The 18,792-nt window shown below is 37.6% G+C and overlaps 1 protein-coding gene across 3 annotated transcripts in view; it reads left to right on the top strand.

Annotated features, from left to right (window-relative positions):
* RCAN1 (regulator of calcineurin 1) overlaps positions 1-14,375 on the top strand; it is a 42,627-nt gene extending 28,252 nt beyond the window's left edge. Inside the window, exons 2-5 of one of the 3 annotated variants that reach the window (XM_056328780.1) lie at positions 4,913-5,104; positions 7,240-7,413; positions 8,406-8,565; positions 11,593-14,375. In XM_056328780.1, the coding sequence (XP_056184755.1) occupies positions 5,018-5,104; positions 7,240-7,413; positions 8,406-8,565; positions 11,593-11,756 (585 nt within the window). In that variant the 5' untranslated portion in view covers positions 4,913-5,017 and the 3' untranslated portion in view covers positions 11,757-14,375. Of the gene's footprint in view, positions 1-4,912; positions 5,105-5,140; positions 6,573-7,239; positions 7,414-8,405; positions 8,566-11,592 lie in introns of those variants that run through there. The other 2 variants (XM_056328781.1, XM_056328779.1) reach the window with 2 other exon arrangements.
* The last annotated feature ends 4,417 nt before the right edge of the window (positions 14,376-18,792 follow it).

The raw sequence follows: 18,792 nt of genomic DNA, 5'->3' as shown, positions 1-18,792 counted from the left end.
ATTTTACTTCCTAACAGATCCTGTTAGACTTGCAAAAAGGAATCATGTCCAGGTTGTCTTTGTTTTGGGTTTGTTTTTTTTTTGGGGGGTGGAGGTGGATGGCAGGGATGTTGATTCTTAGTCTCATTTTACCAGCCACAAATGAACTGTGCAGACATTTTAAGGCAAGTGACTTAACTCGCTGCTCTTGCTCCTGGCTCTTTGATTGAGCCAGCCGGCATTGATGTGACTTCTCTCGCTCATCAGGTAAGTTTCAAAACAAAGCAAACCCCACAACACAAACCTCCACATGAAAACAACTCATGTTTTGGATCCCAAGGGCAGGGAAAAGAAGGTTTTCCAATGATGGAGAAAGTTACTGTTTCCTGATGGCAGTGTTAGTTAAAGGCAGTAGGGAAAAATACACTGTCAAGGACATGTGCTCCTTAGACGTTCGTATGTTAAACTTCCTTACTTTTTCAGTGGGTCTGAGTTCTGGGGATTTTTTGGTTTTACCTGAATGCACACTGAAGCCATGCTCTAGATGAGTGTTAAGTTCTAAAAGGAACATTTATTAGCTTTTCCCATTCTCTCTTTTAGTGTGCAAGCTAAAACAAGCAGACACATAGCACCCTGTACCAACAGAGCAGTGCAGACTAGAAGGTTGCCTGAATTCAAGTGTGTGCTAGTGTACACAGAGCAGAGCTTACTGAGCCCTAGGCATGCATGGATAGTTCTGCGAGCTCTTTATACCATACTGTCTGCCCTTCCCTCTTCCAACCGCTAGGAAGATGAAACTAGTAAGTATGATTATTCATTCTAGCTGACTTCAAGATGTTTGTCCCTGTTGTAAGGGCTAAGGCAAGATAATTAACATGAAAACAGGAATAGAAACTATATGTTGATAGCAAAAGATCAGCAAGAATATATAGCGGGAGTACAGGGATTACATAAAGAGCACCCTCCAAGGGCAATTGTAAAAGTCTGCCAGGGATATGAGAGAAGAATGGACTGTATTTTTCTAATGTATAGCTTGTAGGCAACCATTTTATTAGCTTACAGAATTGCCAACATGCTTACATCCATGTTAATTTGCTTCCTCAGATTGTCAGCTTTGCTAATGTAGTTATCAGCAATGAAAGTAATTTTTGTGAGTTGCCTTTTTTCTCCTTCTGTGGTCTCATTTAATTTCCTCCTTTTCTGTGCCTTACCTATTTTACTGCATGTGGAGATTAAAATATAGAACTATTTATGGCATTCGATCGTTTTGTATTCCCCCTCTTCCATACGCTTATTTGACTCCTTGTTTCTCCTTTCACCCCCAAAAGTAATCAAAAAATGGTCTGTGTTAAATTTCTCTGCCTGGGAAGTCTTACTAGTGGAGAATCTGTCAGGTGCTATTGATGTTACGGAGTAATTTAGGTCTTCATTGAGCATCTTGTCTGCAATTTTTAAAACTCAGCTTTTAAAACTTGAGCTCCAGAGTCTGTACCTTTCAAGGGAAAGGTGAAACCTGAGGAAGCAGGGCTGACCCACGTCATACTATTCTTACCCATTTGCTTTCCCTGATTCTTGTTGCCCAAAGTACAGCAGCATTCTGTTGCACTGATGAAGTTTGTGTTCTTTAATATCAGACATTATTTGGTGTCTAGATGACAGCAAATATCTACGCAGGTGGTCTCCATGCCCTTGTTCTCTTTGTGTAGGTCACTAGGGAGTCTCAAAGAGAAGACAGAAAGCAGCAGTCTCTGGGATGAAAAACTGCACTCTGATAGTATCAGAATGTCTAATCTAGAAGTTCTGATAGTCTTGCCATGTTCTTGTTCCAGACAGTTCGTTAGCATGTGGTTAGCAAATGTTACAGGACCTGAACATGCCAGAAGAAACATTGCAACACTGTTCAGGATTTTGTAATGGTGGTTTTGTAACTTTGATTCTTGATTTCTACAGTAGATCTCAGGGCCCTCAACATAATGCTGCTACCCGAAATAGCACTTCAATAAATGAAGCAGGGGTAGTGATATTTTTTTTATTTTATTTTATTTTGAGAAAGTATGTCCTTATGTTTGTTTTTTAATAATTCAAGGTAGTTTATTTAATCCAGTAATCAAGACACTGTAGACTGCGTTTTTTTTCTAATCAAGCATATCAGTAAGGATATTAGACCACTTCAACATGAATTTGGTAAACTCCCCACCAAAAAAAAAAAAACCAAACCCAAAAAACCCACCCCCACCTAGTTCCTGGTTTATTCTGTGTTGCAAATGGATTTTTAGTATGCAACCTCCCCGCCCCCTGTTTCTTTTAAGAGTTATTGGTGACGGCACCTTACCAAAAAAATAATGTTGATAATGATAAAATGAAACAGAGTAGAACTAGTTTCTTTTCTTGGTCTTTTTAAATGGGCAAAGTAAAAAGCTACTGTGTATCAGTAGAAAACCCAATGTATATTTTAAATCTGGAGAACACCGTGAAAAACCTGTTTTGTGAGGTGTTAAATGTTCTCAAAAATGGTTTGTTTACAGCTAACAGTAATACAGCAGGCTGTTGTCCTGTTTTCAGTAATAAAGTTATATTTGAAAGATGGCTGTAGTAAGCCTTGAAAGGTCATTTTCCTTGAGTCTCAGTAATGTGTTGGTGGCCTTGAGGATAGCAATCAGAGGTATTTTTAATGTCTTACTCTTCATGGGATCTGGGCATAAAAATGTAAGTCTAGAGTTAAAGAGTTACAAGTGCCTAGGATCTACCTGTCCTACTTTCAACTGTGAAGTCCAAAATAAGGCTTTTGAAGACTTATACAATCACTGGACTGCTAGGAAGCTTTGACACACTTAGCTGTATAAAGGTCTGCAGCTAAGCTGCCGAAAGCTTCGTTCTGTTGAGCAGCTCAAACTGCCTCCTGTGTAGGCCAAATGATGCTCTACAAAAGAGGTATTCTTTCCACCTGTCACCCACAGAGATGCTGCAGTCACCTCTGTAGCCTCAGAGTGTGCCAAATGACTGACTCAGTAGTAGGTTAAGGGGGGAACCTTCTTTACTTTCTTATCAGTAGCTATGACATCTAGTATGTGGAAAGCTTGTTTTTGTTTTACGCTCAGGTGATTCACGGCCATATTTTCCAGATGAGCATCCTGACCGCTGGTCTATGGAGTCATGCTTAGTGCTTCCAATTCTGAAGTCTTTAAGATACTCAACAAACCTAATTCCAGGGCAAGGGCAGGATTCGAGACATACTTGGCATGATTTTCAGTGTGAGCTCAGGTGATTTGACGTGATGGATGTTTATGAATCCTCTTCTTAAGTATCTGTGTTTCTGGGTACAGGTCATGGGCTTGGGAACTCAGACCTGTTCTCACTGTATGTGTGCCCAGTCCAGATCTGGACAGTGTTCCTGTGAGCTTGGGGAGAGGAAAGGAGCTGCTGTTTCTTCCTATCTTTGTCAGGTACCCGGTATGTTAGGTGCTCCTGGAGTACTGGAGGCTTGTAATCTCTTTCTTTTTTTCAGAGTTTATTTTAATCTCACTGACAGCATCTATACTTGTTGTTGAGTTGTCCTTCAGAGAGCACCTTCTGTTTGACTGAGCTGAGCTTATGCTTAAGTGAGGGCTTCTGAAAAATGGTGCTAGGAAGTTGGTCTTGAGTAGTCTTTCATGCTGAGGTAACTTTACAATAGCAGAGATTTTGACTACTAAATGGGGATTTTAGCCTGTGGAACAGTAAACGTCCTTAACTTAAGCAAGTAAGTAGAGCCCATGTAAATAGGGAAGGCTATTCATGTGAATAGTTATACCTGATGAAATATTTATGAAATAAGATTTGTAATCTTATGGCTGCCTCTTGTTTGTAGTATTTCATAAAACTTGATGCTTCTGTTGTAGCCCTATGTTATAGTAAAATGAACTACACTTAGGATTTTGACTTAATTGTAAATTTTGATTGGATGTTGCATAGGAGAGTTCCAAATAGCTTGCAAAAGCTTCTGTTTAAACTTAATGAATTACTTTAAGTGTTAATGATTTTTTTAAATGGTTCTTGATTTAAAAGCAAACCACAAAAACAAAGAAACAAAAATCCCCACAAAAGCAAAACCAAAACCCAGCACCCAAAAAAACTGTTCCTGTGCTACTTTTTGGGAAATGTTGTGTAACTGGGATACAAATAAACCATAAAATGTCAGAAATGTAGGCTTCATACCTCATCACTGCTGTCAGTAGTTCAGGTTGCCTCTTAAAACTCTGCCAGCAGAATTCTGATGAAGCTCCTGTTATTAAATAAAAAAGGGGGAAAAAACCAACCCAACCCCAAACCATCCCCAAACAAAACACCTCAACAGTTTGAGGCACAGAATGAGTTTTTAATAAAGTGAGAATGGTAATTAGTTCACATAGTTGCTTTGAAGAAATCTTCAAAATGAATTCTCACTGTAATGGGGGGGAAAAGTATTTTCCAAAATCAATTCCTCCTAATCTCTACATTTCAGTCTGTGTATTTTTTCCACAAAATTACCAAAAGCTATTGACCTGAGGGATTTGTTTTCCGTTCCAAAGTCTTGAAATTTCCCTCCTGGCTAATTACAGCCTATTACTCTAGACTTTGGTCCTTTAGCAGTAACATTTTCCATCTTAAGATGGTTTGTCCCATTCCAGTGAAGAGCATGTTGTCTGAGCACTGAATGGAATTACTACCAGTGGAAACTATGCTGCAAGAGGCTTGATAAAGCAGCTGCTGTGCAAACCTCAGCTGTTTTTTCCATCCTCCCGAGCACTGGTAATTAGCATAGGGAAGCTGACTAATGTGCTGACGTCACCTCTTTCCAGTCCCAGCTTACATTTTGTTCCTGACTGCCTTAAAGCATGCAGGACTTTGTTCAGGAATTCGCTGTCACATACAGGATGCTCTGAAGCCTTCCTTTTTTTTTTTTTTTTTTTTTAAGGGGCTGGACTTGTTTCCCTTATAAACGCTGCCTGCAGGACCAACGGCTTCCTTAAAAGTCATTGGTTTCTGTGGAACAGCAAGCATCGCTTTGGCAAAGCACAAAATGCATTTTAGAAATTTTAACTACAGTTTTAGTTCTCTGATTGCCTGTGTGGCAGATAGCGATGTCTTCAATCAAGCAGAAACAAGGGTATGCTTTATCTTTTGTGTTTTATTTTTGCAAACTATTGGAATACTGAAGTATATAGGTGCTGATTCACACTGTTTAAAATATAGATGCCTTGATAGCTTTTTGACTTGTAAGAAAACTTCAGTTTGATGTAAGGGTCTTGGGTCATACAAGTCTGCAACAATATGCTCTGATATAAATGACTATTCTGGAAATTATTAGATCTTAAGCTATGTGTTTTTGCAAACGATCAGAAGTTTACCTCCAGCCTGTCTTGACTATCTGTATAGTGTATTCTTCTCTTGCATATGTGTTTTCAGCAAGCGTTTAAATAGTAGTTTTGGTAGTAAGAGTCACATAACTTTTAGTACAATTTACACTTTTCATGGTTTTTTTTGGCTGGCAATGTAGTTAAGAGCATAATGTTAACACTATAAGAAGTCCTTTTGGATTTATATTTAACTGATTAGACTTAATATAATGTAGAGTAATCCAGTCCTGGTACAGCGGAATGTTGACTGCTAAGATACCTTAAGGACAAAAATAACATTTTGCTTAGTGTTGTGTTGATAGAATGACATTTATGACCTCTATAATCACACATATTTTAAAAACTATATATATTGCACAAATCTTGCAGGTACTCCCTGAATTTAAATGTTGAATGTGAACTTCAAAATGCAATTAGCGTGGGTTTGACTTACTTCTCGTGGTTGCATCCAGCTCTTTCTGGAGTAGAGGAGGTTAACAAATACAAGCTATGTGTGCAGAGGGTCCTGGTCTTGTTTTAGAGCTCATTTTGAAGAAGCTTAAGTGTGGCTCAGCAGACAGGGGCAGGACAGCCTTGATATTTTAAAATATCTTTGAAATATAGTGGTTCTGTACAGCTGTGGTGAGTCTGTGAAGCAGAGCTTTTCAGGAAGGAAAATGAAATTTTGGAGTAATTGCTGCCTTCTTATGTAATCTTTGTTGCTTTTTTCCTTACTAAGTCAAATTCTAACAGTAAAAAAAAATGAAGCAATGTGATTTTACATAGTTGTTTATTTTGGCTTTGTATTGAACTTCTAGTAAGCTTTTATGAAGAGAAGATACTTGAAAGTATCTGAAATCTGAATGCTTGATCTCATGCCATTGTTGAAATAAGGTTTGTGACTGGTTACTGTGTTCTCAGTGTGAGCCTGAAAGCTCACTTGGCAAGAGCATGGCCGCTTCAGAACCTCCTGTTTCTTTCTCCTCCTCCTTTGGTCCGGCGTCCTGAAGTAAGAGTGTAAGCAGTTGTCATAAAAAAGATATGAAATATAGGCAAGTTGGGTTTGTATAGATGCCCTAGGAGCACAAACCTGAAGTGCAAAATGGAGATAGCCAGCTGTTGGTAAAGGTGCTTCAGTCTTTTCATGCCAAAAGGACAGCAAAGTAACTCAACTGAAGATCTATGAAGATAGGAGGTTTTGGTCCAGTTCCTACTCTTACCACACAGTCAAAACAGAAGGTGTGTCAAAGACCCTTCAGGAGCTGTATAGTTAGTACTTTAAGATTGTTATTATTTTTTAAACATAGTGGGAGCCTTTTGAGAATTTGGTTCCAGAAATAGAAGAGGCTATTAAACTAGAGTTCAGTAATATGTTCATTTTCCTAAATGAAAGTAGCAGCTATTAAACCAGATGTTCATGAACTTCATTATGCATGCTGAGTCACTGAAGAAAATTACATTTACCTTGCAATATGCTTTATTTTTTTCTCTATTAAAACTGTTGTGTTGGCTTCCTTGAAAGTTGCACACATAGACAAAGGCATGCTTGGCAGACTTTTTTCAAGGCCTTTGGATATTAATTTTATAAGACAAGCATTTGTTTTCAATATCTTACTAATACTACTGTTTCTAGTATGTTGCTATCTCAGATTATGACGTCCAACACGTCATTAATGATAATAATCTATTTTTTAATAAGGAAGAAAAAAGCTGCTGTAGAGAAACAATGATAGGTTAGAAAAATTCATTATAAAAGAGAAAAAAACTAAATCTAAGCTGTTATAAATACATCAATATTCAAGAGTGGTAGTATGCCCCTACTAGTAACTGCAATTTATTTCTGTATTTTTTTAGAGAAAATGTATAGTTTGTCTATTCACTTTCTTCTCTGCTCCCTTCTTTTCAGGCCAAATTTGAGTCGCTGTTTAGAACGTATGACAGAGATACCACCTTTCAGTATTTTAAGAGCTTCAAAAGAGTACGAATAAATTTCAGTAACCCTTTATCTGCAGCAGATGCTAGGATCCAGTTGCACAAGACAGAGTTCCTTGGAAAGGAAATAAAACTGTATTTTGCTCAGGTAAGTGTTTTTGTGATTATCCTTACAAGGTACTAAAGCATAACTCACGATAAGCTTCCACAGGTCTTCAATCATGCTAATAAACACTGTTAATTTTTTTTATTTGATTAGAGAATCACAGATTGTTCCAAACCTACAAGTATTTGGACACTGTTGCATAGTTTTGCATTTGTCTCCTGTATTGTTTTGATAACCTTGGGGAAAGGGAATAGACGATAGTAATAGGAATAGAGTTTAGTGGGGTGGGGGAAGCCAAGTGTGCTCTGCCAACAGTACACACACACACACACACACGTGTGCTCAGGTAGTATCTGAGGGAATCCAAAGTGTAGAGAGCTGCACATTCAGGATTCTGCCTGTTGATCCTACTCTTGTTACTGCAAATCGTTTGTTTAGCACATATTTGTACTTGCAGATCAGCATCAGTGCAGCAACATAGCTGACTAGCATCCACTGCTAAAGATGCAAAACTCTCAGGTTCTGGTAATCTGGGTACGTTTTGGTAGCTGCTGTGTATTTTCCTCCGTAAATTTAATGGGAAAATTAATCTATGTGTGTCTGTTTCAGATGTCCCTAGGGACAGTCCTGAAGGAGCCAGTTTATTTATATACCTTCTAGAATTCTCACCACTCTCACTTGTGGTAATGAGTTTCAACACCATTTGTCATTAGGCCTTAAAGCCCATATCCAGCTTCCTCCTATTTCAGTATTTTAAGGGCAGATATTTTCTGGTGAAATTTTTGTAAAGCTCCATAATGAGAAGATGCGGATGTGCATACTTCATTGCATGTTTCATCAGAGTTAATGAATGTGGTGGCTTGTCTGTATTTTGTATACTGGGTCTTTCATATAGCTCTCTTCAATAGTATAGTTACATGCTGCCACCTTGAGTGCCTGTTACAGCATAACATCTCTCCAAACCTTAAAACTCCTCATGAATGATGGTTTCATTGATAATAGTGAAACAGCTTTTGCTTTTATGCTTTTTTCAGACTCTGCACATTGGAAGTTCACATTTGGCACCACCAAATCCAGATAAACAGTTCTTGATTTCACCTCCTGCCTCTCCACCTGTTGATTGGAAGCAAGTAGAAGATGCTACTCCAGTTATTAACTATGACCTTTTATATGCCATCTCCAAGTTAGGACCAGGTAAGGAGGAGTAGAAACACTAGAATTTTGGTTGAGTAAAACACCTTTAAAACTTTCTGAATTTCTAGAACTTCTTAAATGAATTGCTACCTACCAATTAAATACGTGATATCAGAAAAAGTGTTAGTAAATGGTGGTTTCTTGTGCACACTGTAATTCCACAGGATCACTTGGAAGGCCCAGACCTCCACAATGTGCTCTGTTTTGGGGCTTGTAGAGAGTATGAATGTTGTTTCAGTAATATATTAGCTTGTTAATCAGACTTTTCAAGAAGCAGCGTCCTAAAAATGAAGAGGCAATTGTGTAGTTGTGTAAGTTTAGAAGGGATGGGAAAGTCCTGTTTCAGATTGTCTCAATCAACCAGTAACAGCTGGGTGGCTCTGTGCTAGAATTACCTCTGCATCTGAGATATAGTATGTGTAGGAGGGGAAATGATCAGTATCAACTCAATCTTCTTTTGGAGTTAAGAGGGAGAAGTTTCTGCCACTCCTTGCTCCTTCTAATTATCATCTGCTGCAATTCATTCATTTATTGGAAACTCTGTGATAGCTTTACCCTATGAAAGCAATAAAGTTTATATCAGGTTCCTCTTCCCCCCCCCCCCCCCCCCCCCCCATTGTCCAAAGTAAAGGAGATATTAAGGATGTACACTTGCCACTTATTTCTAGTGCTGTTCCCTAAGTTGTTTGTCATTTCATCTAACCATGTTTATAGGTCTATTTATTAAAAATAGATAGCACAACAGATAGGAGAAACAGTTCTACCTGCTACTTGTGTTTTAAACCAAGTACTGCTTTCAGAAATGGATGTAAAATTTCACTAAATTGAAGTTTTTATTTTAAATATGGTTCCACTTTTCAGTGATTAATGATTGCGTTCCTTCATGTCATTTTAGATCTCTGTTAAGACAACCTTCTTAATGAGAATTGGTGCAAATTATATTTCCCAAGTTCTATAACTCTGATTTAACTTGTTTGCAACTGTACTATTAAGTTTAGGGGAGAGAAAAAATGGCCAAATTTAGTAGCAGTACCAAAGAGAATAAAAACTATAGTCTAAATCATTTTACTGTAGTATTTTTATATAGCTGTTTACCTACCAGTTTGGGGAATGCGTCTTATTATGTCAGTAGTAAAGGATGGAGAAGAGGGTAGGGCAGGACTTTTATTCCTCATGCATCAGCTTTCTATGTAGCAGTTTATGGTTGACTGTACGCTGGTGATACCCAAAGATTCTAGTGAAAGTAACGGGCATCTCACAAACCGCTGGGGAATTATTTTTACCTGTGAAAATTCAGCCCTTTGCAGTTTGTGGAGGGACAAAAAATCTATGCTTATGCTGGCATAAAAAATGGGGTAGATTATTGCCAGTTTTTAATAAATACCATCTTTTAAATGGTGGGTGAATTATAATGGCAAGAACAATTTATAGGAAAGATACTACAGTTAGAAGTGGAGGTATAAAATGCTGCCACAAATAATTTGTTTATCCAGAAATATGTAAACTAAGCAGATGAGCCTGCATGTAGGTCTTTAAAACCATCCATCAAGATTACAGCTGACATACTGAATGTTTTTTCAAAGATTTTGTTTTCCTGAAATCAGTTTTTGAAAGAGAAGTCCCGTAAGACTCTGCTCACTGGAATAAAAGTTTTTTGACGGAGCACATGGAATGAATAAATAAATAATGTTGCAGCTTACTGATTTTTATGAAAGTTCAGAGCTTGCCCCGTGAGTGCTGCTTTCTTTACTACAGGCATTTCTTTTAAGTTTTAGCAGTACAAAAAAACCCCACCCTGCAAGTCTTAAAATAAATACATAAGCATTTACTAAGCAGTAAAAGCTGGTCCTTTTTTCCCCTGAAAGTTCTGTTATGGAGATGCCCTGCAGTAAGGTCATTGGAAGATCTGTGATCCTGTTTTTCCATGAGATTTTTCATTTATATTGTGAAACGTTGAGCCCTGTAAAGCTCTGCCTCTTGACTGTGATGTCCATTGGAACATGGAGTTAATGACTTGGTACCAAGGAGCAAGGCAGTGGTTACTTTATCCCAGTGGCTTGTGTGTTTCTGAAGAACTGGAGGCAAAAGCCTTTTCTTCTATGGAACTGCCCTTTGTGCCAGTTACCTTTCCTAAAGTTCTTGGGGAAACAGAGCAGAGACCACTTTAGAGCCTTGACACACTAGTGTGTGCTGCTTGCCATGGGTGTTAGCTCTTTTGAGCAGCTGATGTACAGATAACCGTAATGGTCTTAATGGAGACTGTTCTTTCCACAGAGAGGTAATGAGTATAAAGTAACAAGAAACAAAATTCAAGGTAGCTGACCAGAGAAGGGGTAAAAAGAAATAGTTTGCCCTTTCCCTGATCTAATGGAAGATTAAATTATTTAACACCTAGTTAGATTTAAAACAAATTCTTTGTTATGGAAAAAACAGATTTCAGATCAGTGGTTAATAAAATTTGTGTCATAGCACTTCTACACACTGATTGTATTGTGTTTCACATTATATAGGTATGAAGCTTGCTGTCTAGCTCTGCTGAATGCTAGAACAGTCTTAGAGCACCTCTGAGGTGGGAAGAACTGCATCCAGCTTTCTTAACAGTAAAAGGATTTTGGGGGAAGGAAGGTCCTGTAGTTTTGCCATCATTCAGGAAAACAAAGTCTTCCTGAATATGGTACAGTGTATAGAAAATGTTTTATGCTTTAAAATGACAAAAACCCACCAAGAAAATTTATGCCTGCTCATGCAGAATGCTTTCTTGAATGCCTAGGGTGATTTATGTAAACTTGCTTTCAAGTGAGCAGCTGAGCTATGTTGCTTTGAAAACAGAACCTAAATACTTGAGGGTGGTGAACATGACTTGGCAATGCAGCTGCCTGCACAGTCTGAAGTGTTGTGGAAATTAGGCTTTTGTCAGTGTATTACTTGCACATTTTTACATATTCTTTTATTTTTATTAATTCCTTTTATACTTTTTCTATAGAATAGATCCTTTTTAACCAGGTTTGCTAATATTTTAACTTACAGGAGAAAAGTATGAACTACATGCTGCAACTGACACTACTCCTAGTGTTGTCGTCCACGTGTGTGAGAGTGACCAGGAAAATGATGTGGAAGAAGAAACAAAGAAACCCAAACCAAAAATTATTCAGACAAGAAGGCCAGATTATACTCCTACCCATTTAAGTTGAACTGCTGTTGTTTTTCCAAGGTTACAAGTAGACATATGCAAGGGAAACATTTACTGTGGAAACAGCAGGTCATAGGTTTGGTGGCAACAGCAGCAGTTATAGTAGGAGAAATTCCAATATGTTTGCTCAGAAAAATATAAAGGAATTTTCATCCTTATTTTTCATGCTGCAGGTTGATGGATGTCATGAGTGCATTCCCAGATCACTAGGAACAAAAGATAGGCAGAAGATGACCTTTTGAGACATAACAGGACAAACTAGGTTTACTTTTTTGGGGGTACTGTAGGCTGTTCCATTATAAAGCAAATGGGGGAAGCTTGCTTTGTTCTGACTGATGTAAATCCTCAAGATAATAGGCTAGTCATTGTGTGGAGTACATAGCGATAACGGAGGTGGTTTTGAAGATTAAAGTATGGGAATTATAAAACTTTTTCTTATTATAGATTTTGTGCATGTGTATTCTTGGTCTCCTAAAGTAACTTTGCATTATTTTCTATAGTTTCTGACATGTTTCTGGAAATCTGGGAAATTGTTTAAAGTATTTATTATCTCATCATCCTGGACTTACTACTAGATGTGTATATACATATATATTTATATTTGGTTTTATTGGCACTCATTTTTCCAGCAGGCTTACAGTTTTTTCGGCACCTTATTTTGGTGCTGTGTAACTCGTGCTTTTAAAATTTTAACCTTTTGAATGACTATATAGGGTTTTATCTGGCAAAGTAATGGAAAAATGTGCAATAGGAAAGTTGTTTAAATAAGTCGATTTTAAATTATTTAAGTTCAGATAATTTATATCTTCAATAGTATTTGTTTGGTAGCTTTGACTTTCTCATTTGGAAAAAAAAAAGTACTCAAATGTATAAATAAAGCTAATGTTTCTTATTCACAGAAATGTTAATTTTTCAATGAAAAAAATGGTAATGGAGAGATGTGAACTCAACTCAGTATGTGAATCTGCATTGTTACGAGCAGAGGTTTTACAGTGATTGAAAAATTGTACACAGTGTGTAGAACAGCGAAGAGGGATGGAGTGCCTTTTCCTCATTCATTCCTGACGTGAACTGTTCTACAAGCTGCACACTTGTATCTTTTTCTACCGGCTTTGTCCATAGATATAAACTTTGCTAGCTTTGCTTCCAAATTAAGCTGGTATTTAGAAATGCTTAATGCCAAGTAGTGATGCATACTTAAGTAATGGGTTTATGTGGGAGAAGCTTTAGGGTTTTTTATATGTCAGTGTTTAAAGACAACAGCTCATGACGTGCAAGTTTAGAGGAAGAAAGATGACAGAATTGTATTTTATTACTTGTTTTTTAAAATGGAGATCCTCACTTTGAAACAGTTGCAGTATTTTTTTTAAGAGACAGTAACTGATATCTGTGGGAAAATATCACTTACAGTTTTAGAAGGGGGGTGTCTGAAGCTTCTCAGTGTGTTTTTAGAAATCAAAGCATGGTTCTCTGTTGATTTGCTTTTGCCACAGTTGGTCTTAGAATGAGTTTGTAGCTGGAATTAATACAAAGAAACTCATTCTGTGCCATTTGAAGCAAACATTGACTTTAAATTCCCAGGCTCACACCTTGTTTTTTAAATAAAAAATACATATTTTAAGAAGTAAGATGTATAATGAGGCCATTCCAAGCTGTGGCGCAGTGTAGAAGTGGTGTTATTGAAGGCCCGTCATTATACAAAGCAAAGTAGAAATTGATATCCTGTGTCTACAGAGAGCAGGAATGTATTGAACTTTTAGTGACACTTGCAGTTATGATCTTGTTTTGATTGGTATGCCCTGTGAACTGAAAGAAACACTGGTATTTGGTGTCTGTCTTGGACCTAACTCAAGCGGCACTATCTCAGTGTTAACAGTGTCAAGAAGAGCTAATACCGTATATTGCTGGAGCTGTGTTTTATGGACATGGGAGTGTATGAGGTTATTTTGTATTACTGAGGTGTAACAATCAGCTGGATGTGTGTACTGCTTATTAACACACAATAAGTAAAACTGAGAGAAACTTCGTAGGTTTGCCACAACTGCCTTTAAGCTTTTCCAAGGTATTTTTCCATGCTTCTCAAATTACTGCTGGATGTAGTGTTTCATTTCATTCAGTTTGAAATTGTTGGAATAATTCCTGTTCTGTCCTTTTTACGTCTTTCTATCATTACCAATTGAAGCATTAGTTTTGCATTAGAAACCTAGGTAGCTGCTGTTCTGTTTCCTAGCAATCCTAAGAAAGCAGTGCTACCTTTCAATTAAAAGGAACAGAATGTTAAATACCAATATGGTTTTCATCATTTTAGTACACTGACATCTGCCTAATAAGGTGGGCACTAGAAACCAGGGAAGTCTTGGGATGGTTACAGTGTGTTTTCCCCTTCTGGTGGTAATTATAAACAAAGGTTGTGAGACAGTAACTTGCCTGTGTTTCTGGTTGTACATCCTGGCCTGTGCCACCTTCTGTTATCATTACTACAGTGTGCTGCTTGCTTTTTCTGTTTGTTTGGGTTTTTTGTTTTTTTTTTAATGTTCAAATGAATGCTTAGTCAATATTTTATACAGTTGTATAGTATGGGGCATATTTAAATTAAAATATTTTGTTGTCTTCTTGTAAATGTTGTGGTATTTCATGCATGAAACTCTTTGAAGATTTTGCGCCAAAATCTGAACTTTAAGCTTCCAAACATTTCTGATTTGAAAAAGGTAAGAATATTGTCCCAGGTCATATCCTTGCCAACCAAATGAATTTATTCAGAGAAAACCTTTCCAGCTTTCTGCTTAAGAGACTTGCATGATCTCAATCAAAGTATGAGAATCTACTAATGAATAAAACATAGTCCAGAATATTCCAGTTAAAAACTGATTCTTCTGTGCCTGAAGTTAATGTGCTTCCTAATAAAGATATCAACATCTTACTATTCTATAGAAATCCCTGTGCGTTCATAATATTCTAACCAGTTTTCTTCTACAACATGAATAATTCTATTTTAAAAACTTCTGAAATAAGAAAATCTATCAGCATTTAAGTGGCTTTACGTAGTAACAGCATCTTTGGCTTGCAAAACATGTTGTGCAAAAATGCATAGGTTTCACCCTTGCTAAGGATAGAAGTCCTTCCATGGCAGAAAGGAGTTACTGGTATTCATGCTTATCATTCTTCTTTACTTATGACTTGGAGGTATTGATGTTTGTAAGAAATTGTTCTATATACAGAAGTGGTTTGAAATAACAAAGTGTTGCTGCTCTTCAATAGCAGGCCCCTCCAGGGGAATTCCTGCATAGAGTAATAGAAATAGCTTAGTCCTTAAGTGACCTAACAACAGATAGAAGGTGAAATAGCAATTCCAGCTGAGCCATCCTGCTTTACGTGGAAGACTTAATTTCTTCTTCTTTTTGGAAGTATGGCTCATGTTCTATTATTTGCCCTCTGCATAAATATAGCATGCACAATCTCCATAAATCTGTAAGTGATCACTAGTATTTGTCATTTTGCAAGACTTGTTGCCAGCTTAGTAATACATGTTTCTATCATTGCATTACATGTTTGTGCGTGCGTTAGTACGTTAAGGACCTTACTTGTTACTAAGGGGAATTAACAACATGAAAGACTAAAGTTTGTTTCTAATCAGGGTTTTATTTTTCAGAGCAGCAACAAGTGTAGTAACTTTGATATTTGAAATACTGGACAAGTGTATTAGTTGTTCTTCTTGTCTAGTCCAGACTTGTCAAGGGTGGGGAAGTAATGAACTCCAGCAACTCTCTCTCATACCATTTTAACAGTTACAGCACACAGATTTTGCCCTAGGCATAATCATCTGCCTAGTCAAGTTTGCTTTGTCACACTAGAAGGAGTGTCTTGGGGAAGACAAGTTCTTTAACTTGAAATTGTGATTTATATCTATAAAGCTTGCTTGCTTGTTCTGGTATGTCCCAAACACACTCCCAGTTCCAAACATGCAAAATGTTAGCAAGAGGTGGACCTTTACTCTAAACATAGACCAAGTTCAGAAACTCACTAGGTCTTGGGTTCAGTTGTTGCATTTGTATCATCATGGCTTTTATCCTGGCTTACCCGACACACTTTAGAAGCATTTAGCAGAAAATTACTCCTGCTTAATGCTTTTAGTAATTCATAATTGGCTGTCTAAAAAGAAGAAAACACCAGTAAAAACAGATAAGACACCCCCCAAGGTACTGTACATTGTGGTCTTGCTTTAGTTGCTTAAAGGTGAGTTGATTAATGAGTAGGTGACAGGATGAATCTGGCAGGATTGAATTTATCTTCTCTGACAAAGTTTCCATTGATAAAGTAGTGACTATTACACTTGAAGCTTTTTTGACACTTACCTGGTCTGTATTTATATACCTAAAATTATAGCATCTCTGTCATCTCGCCTTTATTTTTTAAGTAACCGCCGGTTGCATTTTACTGTGGTACACTCCATCTGAGGTATGAAAAGAAAGAAAATGATGGGAGTTTAAGGTGAAATGTTCAACAGGTGGAGGAAGAGACATAGGCTCCAAGTGGCACTTCGTCACTTCATGCAATCATGTCACCTGTTCAGTTTTGGACTTTCTGGTTCTCAAAGACCAGCTCAGGAAGCTCCAGTTCTTCCTAATGTTGCTTCCTGCTCTCACCCTGCCCTTCTTCCTTATGTTATTCCATGTTTCCAGAAGATCGAAAGTCCGAGGTTTCCAAGCATTTCCTAGATCTGCTTTCTGAAATAACTTTTTCCGTTATCCAAGGGTAGGCACAGCTCAGTGTGTGTGGCTTCAGAACGTTGCTACATGCTTTACAAAGGTTTTGTAAAGGTCTTGTATGCTGGTAGCACAGCATGGGGGGGCAGGGTGGAGCACCGATGGGAAATTTTTCAGTAGTTTTCAGTCTGGTGCTGCTCCTTCTGCTAGATTTAGAGTCTGTCAATAACCACTTCCGTATTTAGAGTGATTACGTATTTATAGCTTGCACCTCATAGTCTCAATCCTTTTCATAGAATGAATTTGTTGAGGTGGGGTTTTTTGGTAGTTTATATTTTTGTCCCATCTTGAAATCTTTCTTCCACTTTACCTTTTTTTTGTCCTTCTTCCTGCATATTGGAGTTTGTTGTGTGCCATCTACCAAGCAGGTCCTTTATGTCCTTAACTTTTATTTTTAACTTTGTGTGGACCTGCCTACACTTTGAGTGTCTGCATGTTTTCTTGCCATTGAAATTGTACCAGGAATTTGTTCTGGTTGCAGTTTCATTACTACCACATCCTGCTTGAACAAAACCTCTAAGTGCAACTAAGGACTTTTCCTATATCCACCTAATGCCCAAGGTGTGTTCCTTAGTAATCCTAATGAAATTATATCTGATTTTCTGTTTGCTCTGTGTTGCATGTCTCCTACTGTCACATATACATGATTATACTTCATTTATTTTACTGATGCAGATTTTGTACTGTGTTCTGATGCCGTGCATCTGTAACTCTGGCCAAGCCATAATCAATTCCCTATTTTACAGGGTGTGTTGTGATACCTTCTGTAGGCTTGGGAACAAGTCAGACTCAGTGCAGTGCTGGCTGCTATCTACTATTGTCCAAATCTCCAGAAATTTTGGTGGTGTCTGTAGTACTCTACCATTTCCCAAGTCCAGTGAGGAGAAGCTCGTTCAAGGACAAATATACAAAGAGCCTTAGAGTACTGGAACGAGTTTGACTTGTATCTCTCTCTTTTTCTTTTTTCTTTTTTTTTTTTTTTAATGTGTATCATTTATTAATTACTTTTCAACTTGTTAGTCAGGATAGACTCCTTATACCTCAGAGTCCTTGCATTTGATAATGAGGATTTTGGTGGGTAGCTGGTGTTTTGCTTACAACTCCGTTCTCTCCAAATCAGATTTCTTCAGTTTCATATCTGAAGCCTCACTATTCAAGTTAAAGTTTTGACAGAATAGGGCTTACGTTTTCTACCTCTTACTCCACTTTTTTTGCAGTACCTCAGTATCTGTCTTTGAGTCTTTTTGTGCCACTGTATCATTATATCTCTTGACTGACTGAATATTTGGAATTACTCCAATACCAAGCCTATAAAAGTGCTAAAGAGCTCCTTGAGATGTCTTTCAGGTAGATGTTACCATTATTTTATTTTGATTTCTTTTGTGGGAATGTGTTGTGCTTTTTGGGGTGCCTAGGGGTGCGGCTAGATCTAGGCATGTTGCGAAGTTCCCCTTGGAGCTCTCTGCATTTCAGTGATTGAAAGTTTATGCTGTGATCTGCCAAAATCCTGTCGTTACTCTCCCCTCTCCATTACATCATACACTTATGTCCCCTGATCCTTAAGATCTTTTCAACCTTTTCTGTAACAGTTCTTCTAAAGCTTTAAAACGCGTCTTTCAAAACCTGACAGCCTTTTAAATGGGTTTTGGTGAAGTCATCTTAGTGTTGTTTCCTTATAGTGTCTCTTGTCTGCAAAATGAAATAAAATGGTCTGATTTTCTCACAAAGTGCATCTGTCCTATTAAAAAACTAAAAGATGACCATCTCATAGTGAGTGGCCATTGTTACAGTGTTGCAAGTCTTCGGGTAACTTTCACAGGAACTTAGTTTTTAAGCTTTAGAGACTTTCATGCTTTGTATTTTGTGATTCACTGCAGAAGTGAAATTGTATATGGTTCTCTGAGCTGCTAATTCATATCGAACTGTTCTAGGAGGTCTGCAGAAGTTCTGTAAGCTGGAGATCTTGAATTAGGTTGTAGCTTGCAAGTCAACTTTTGTTTGAGAAAGCGATCAGAATTGTGACTTTAAAAAGTCAAAACACTGCTTAATATACTAGAACTTGGTTTAAAAGAGTCAGTCAGTAGGAATGCCTTGGAAAATAAGGAAGTAATCTTGTATATTGTCTAAAATGAGATCCTGAATCTTTGTTTCATTTCTAAGGTGCAGATTTATGGGTTGCTTTCTTTTCCCCGTTTTCCCTTGTTCCCATCCTTTCCATTAACCAGTCTGTGTACTGTATGTTTTCAGTAATAACTTACGTCCTAACCTGAATGC

This window comes from Falco biarmicus, chromosome 2 (genome assembly GCF_023638135.1).
Source record: "Falco biarmicus isolate bFalBia1 chromosome 2, bFalBia1.pri, whole genome shotgun sequence".
NCBI lineage: Eukaryota > Metazoa > Chordata > Aves > Falconiformes > Falconidae > Falco > Falco biarmicus.
This window is presented reverse-complemented; position numbering and strand designations above follow the sequence as displayed.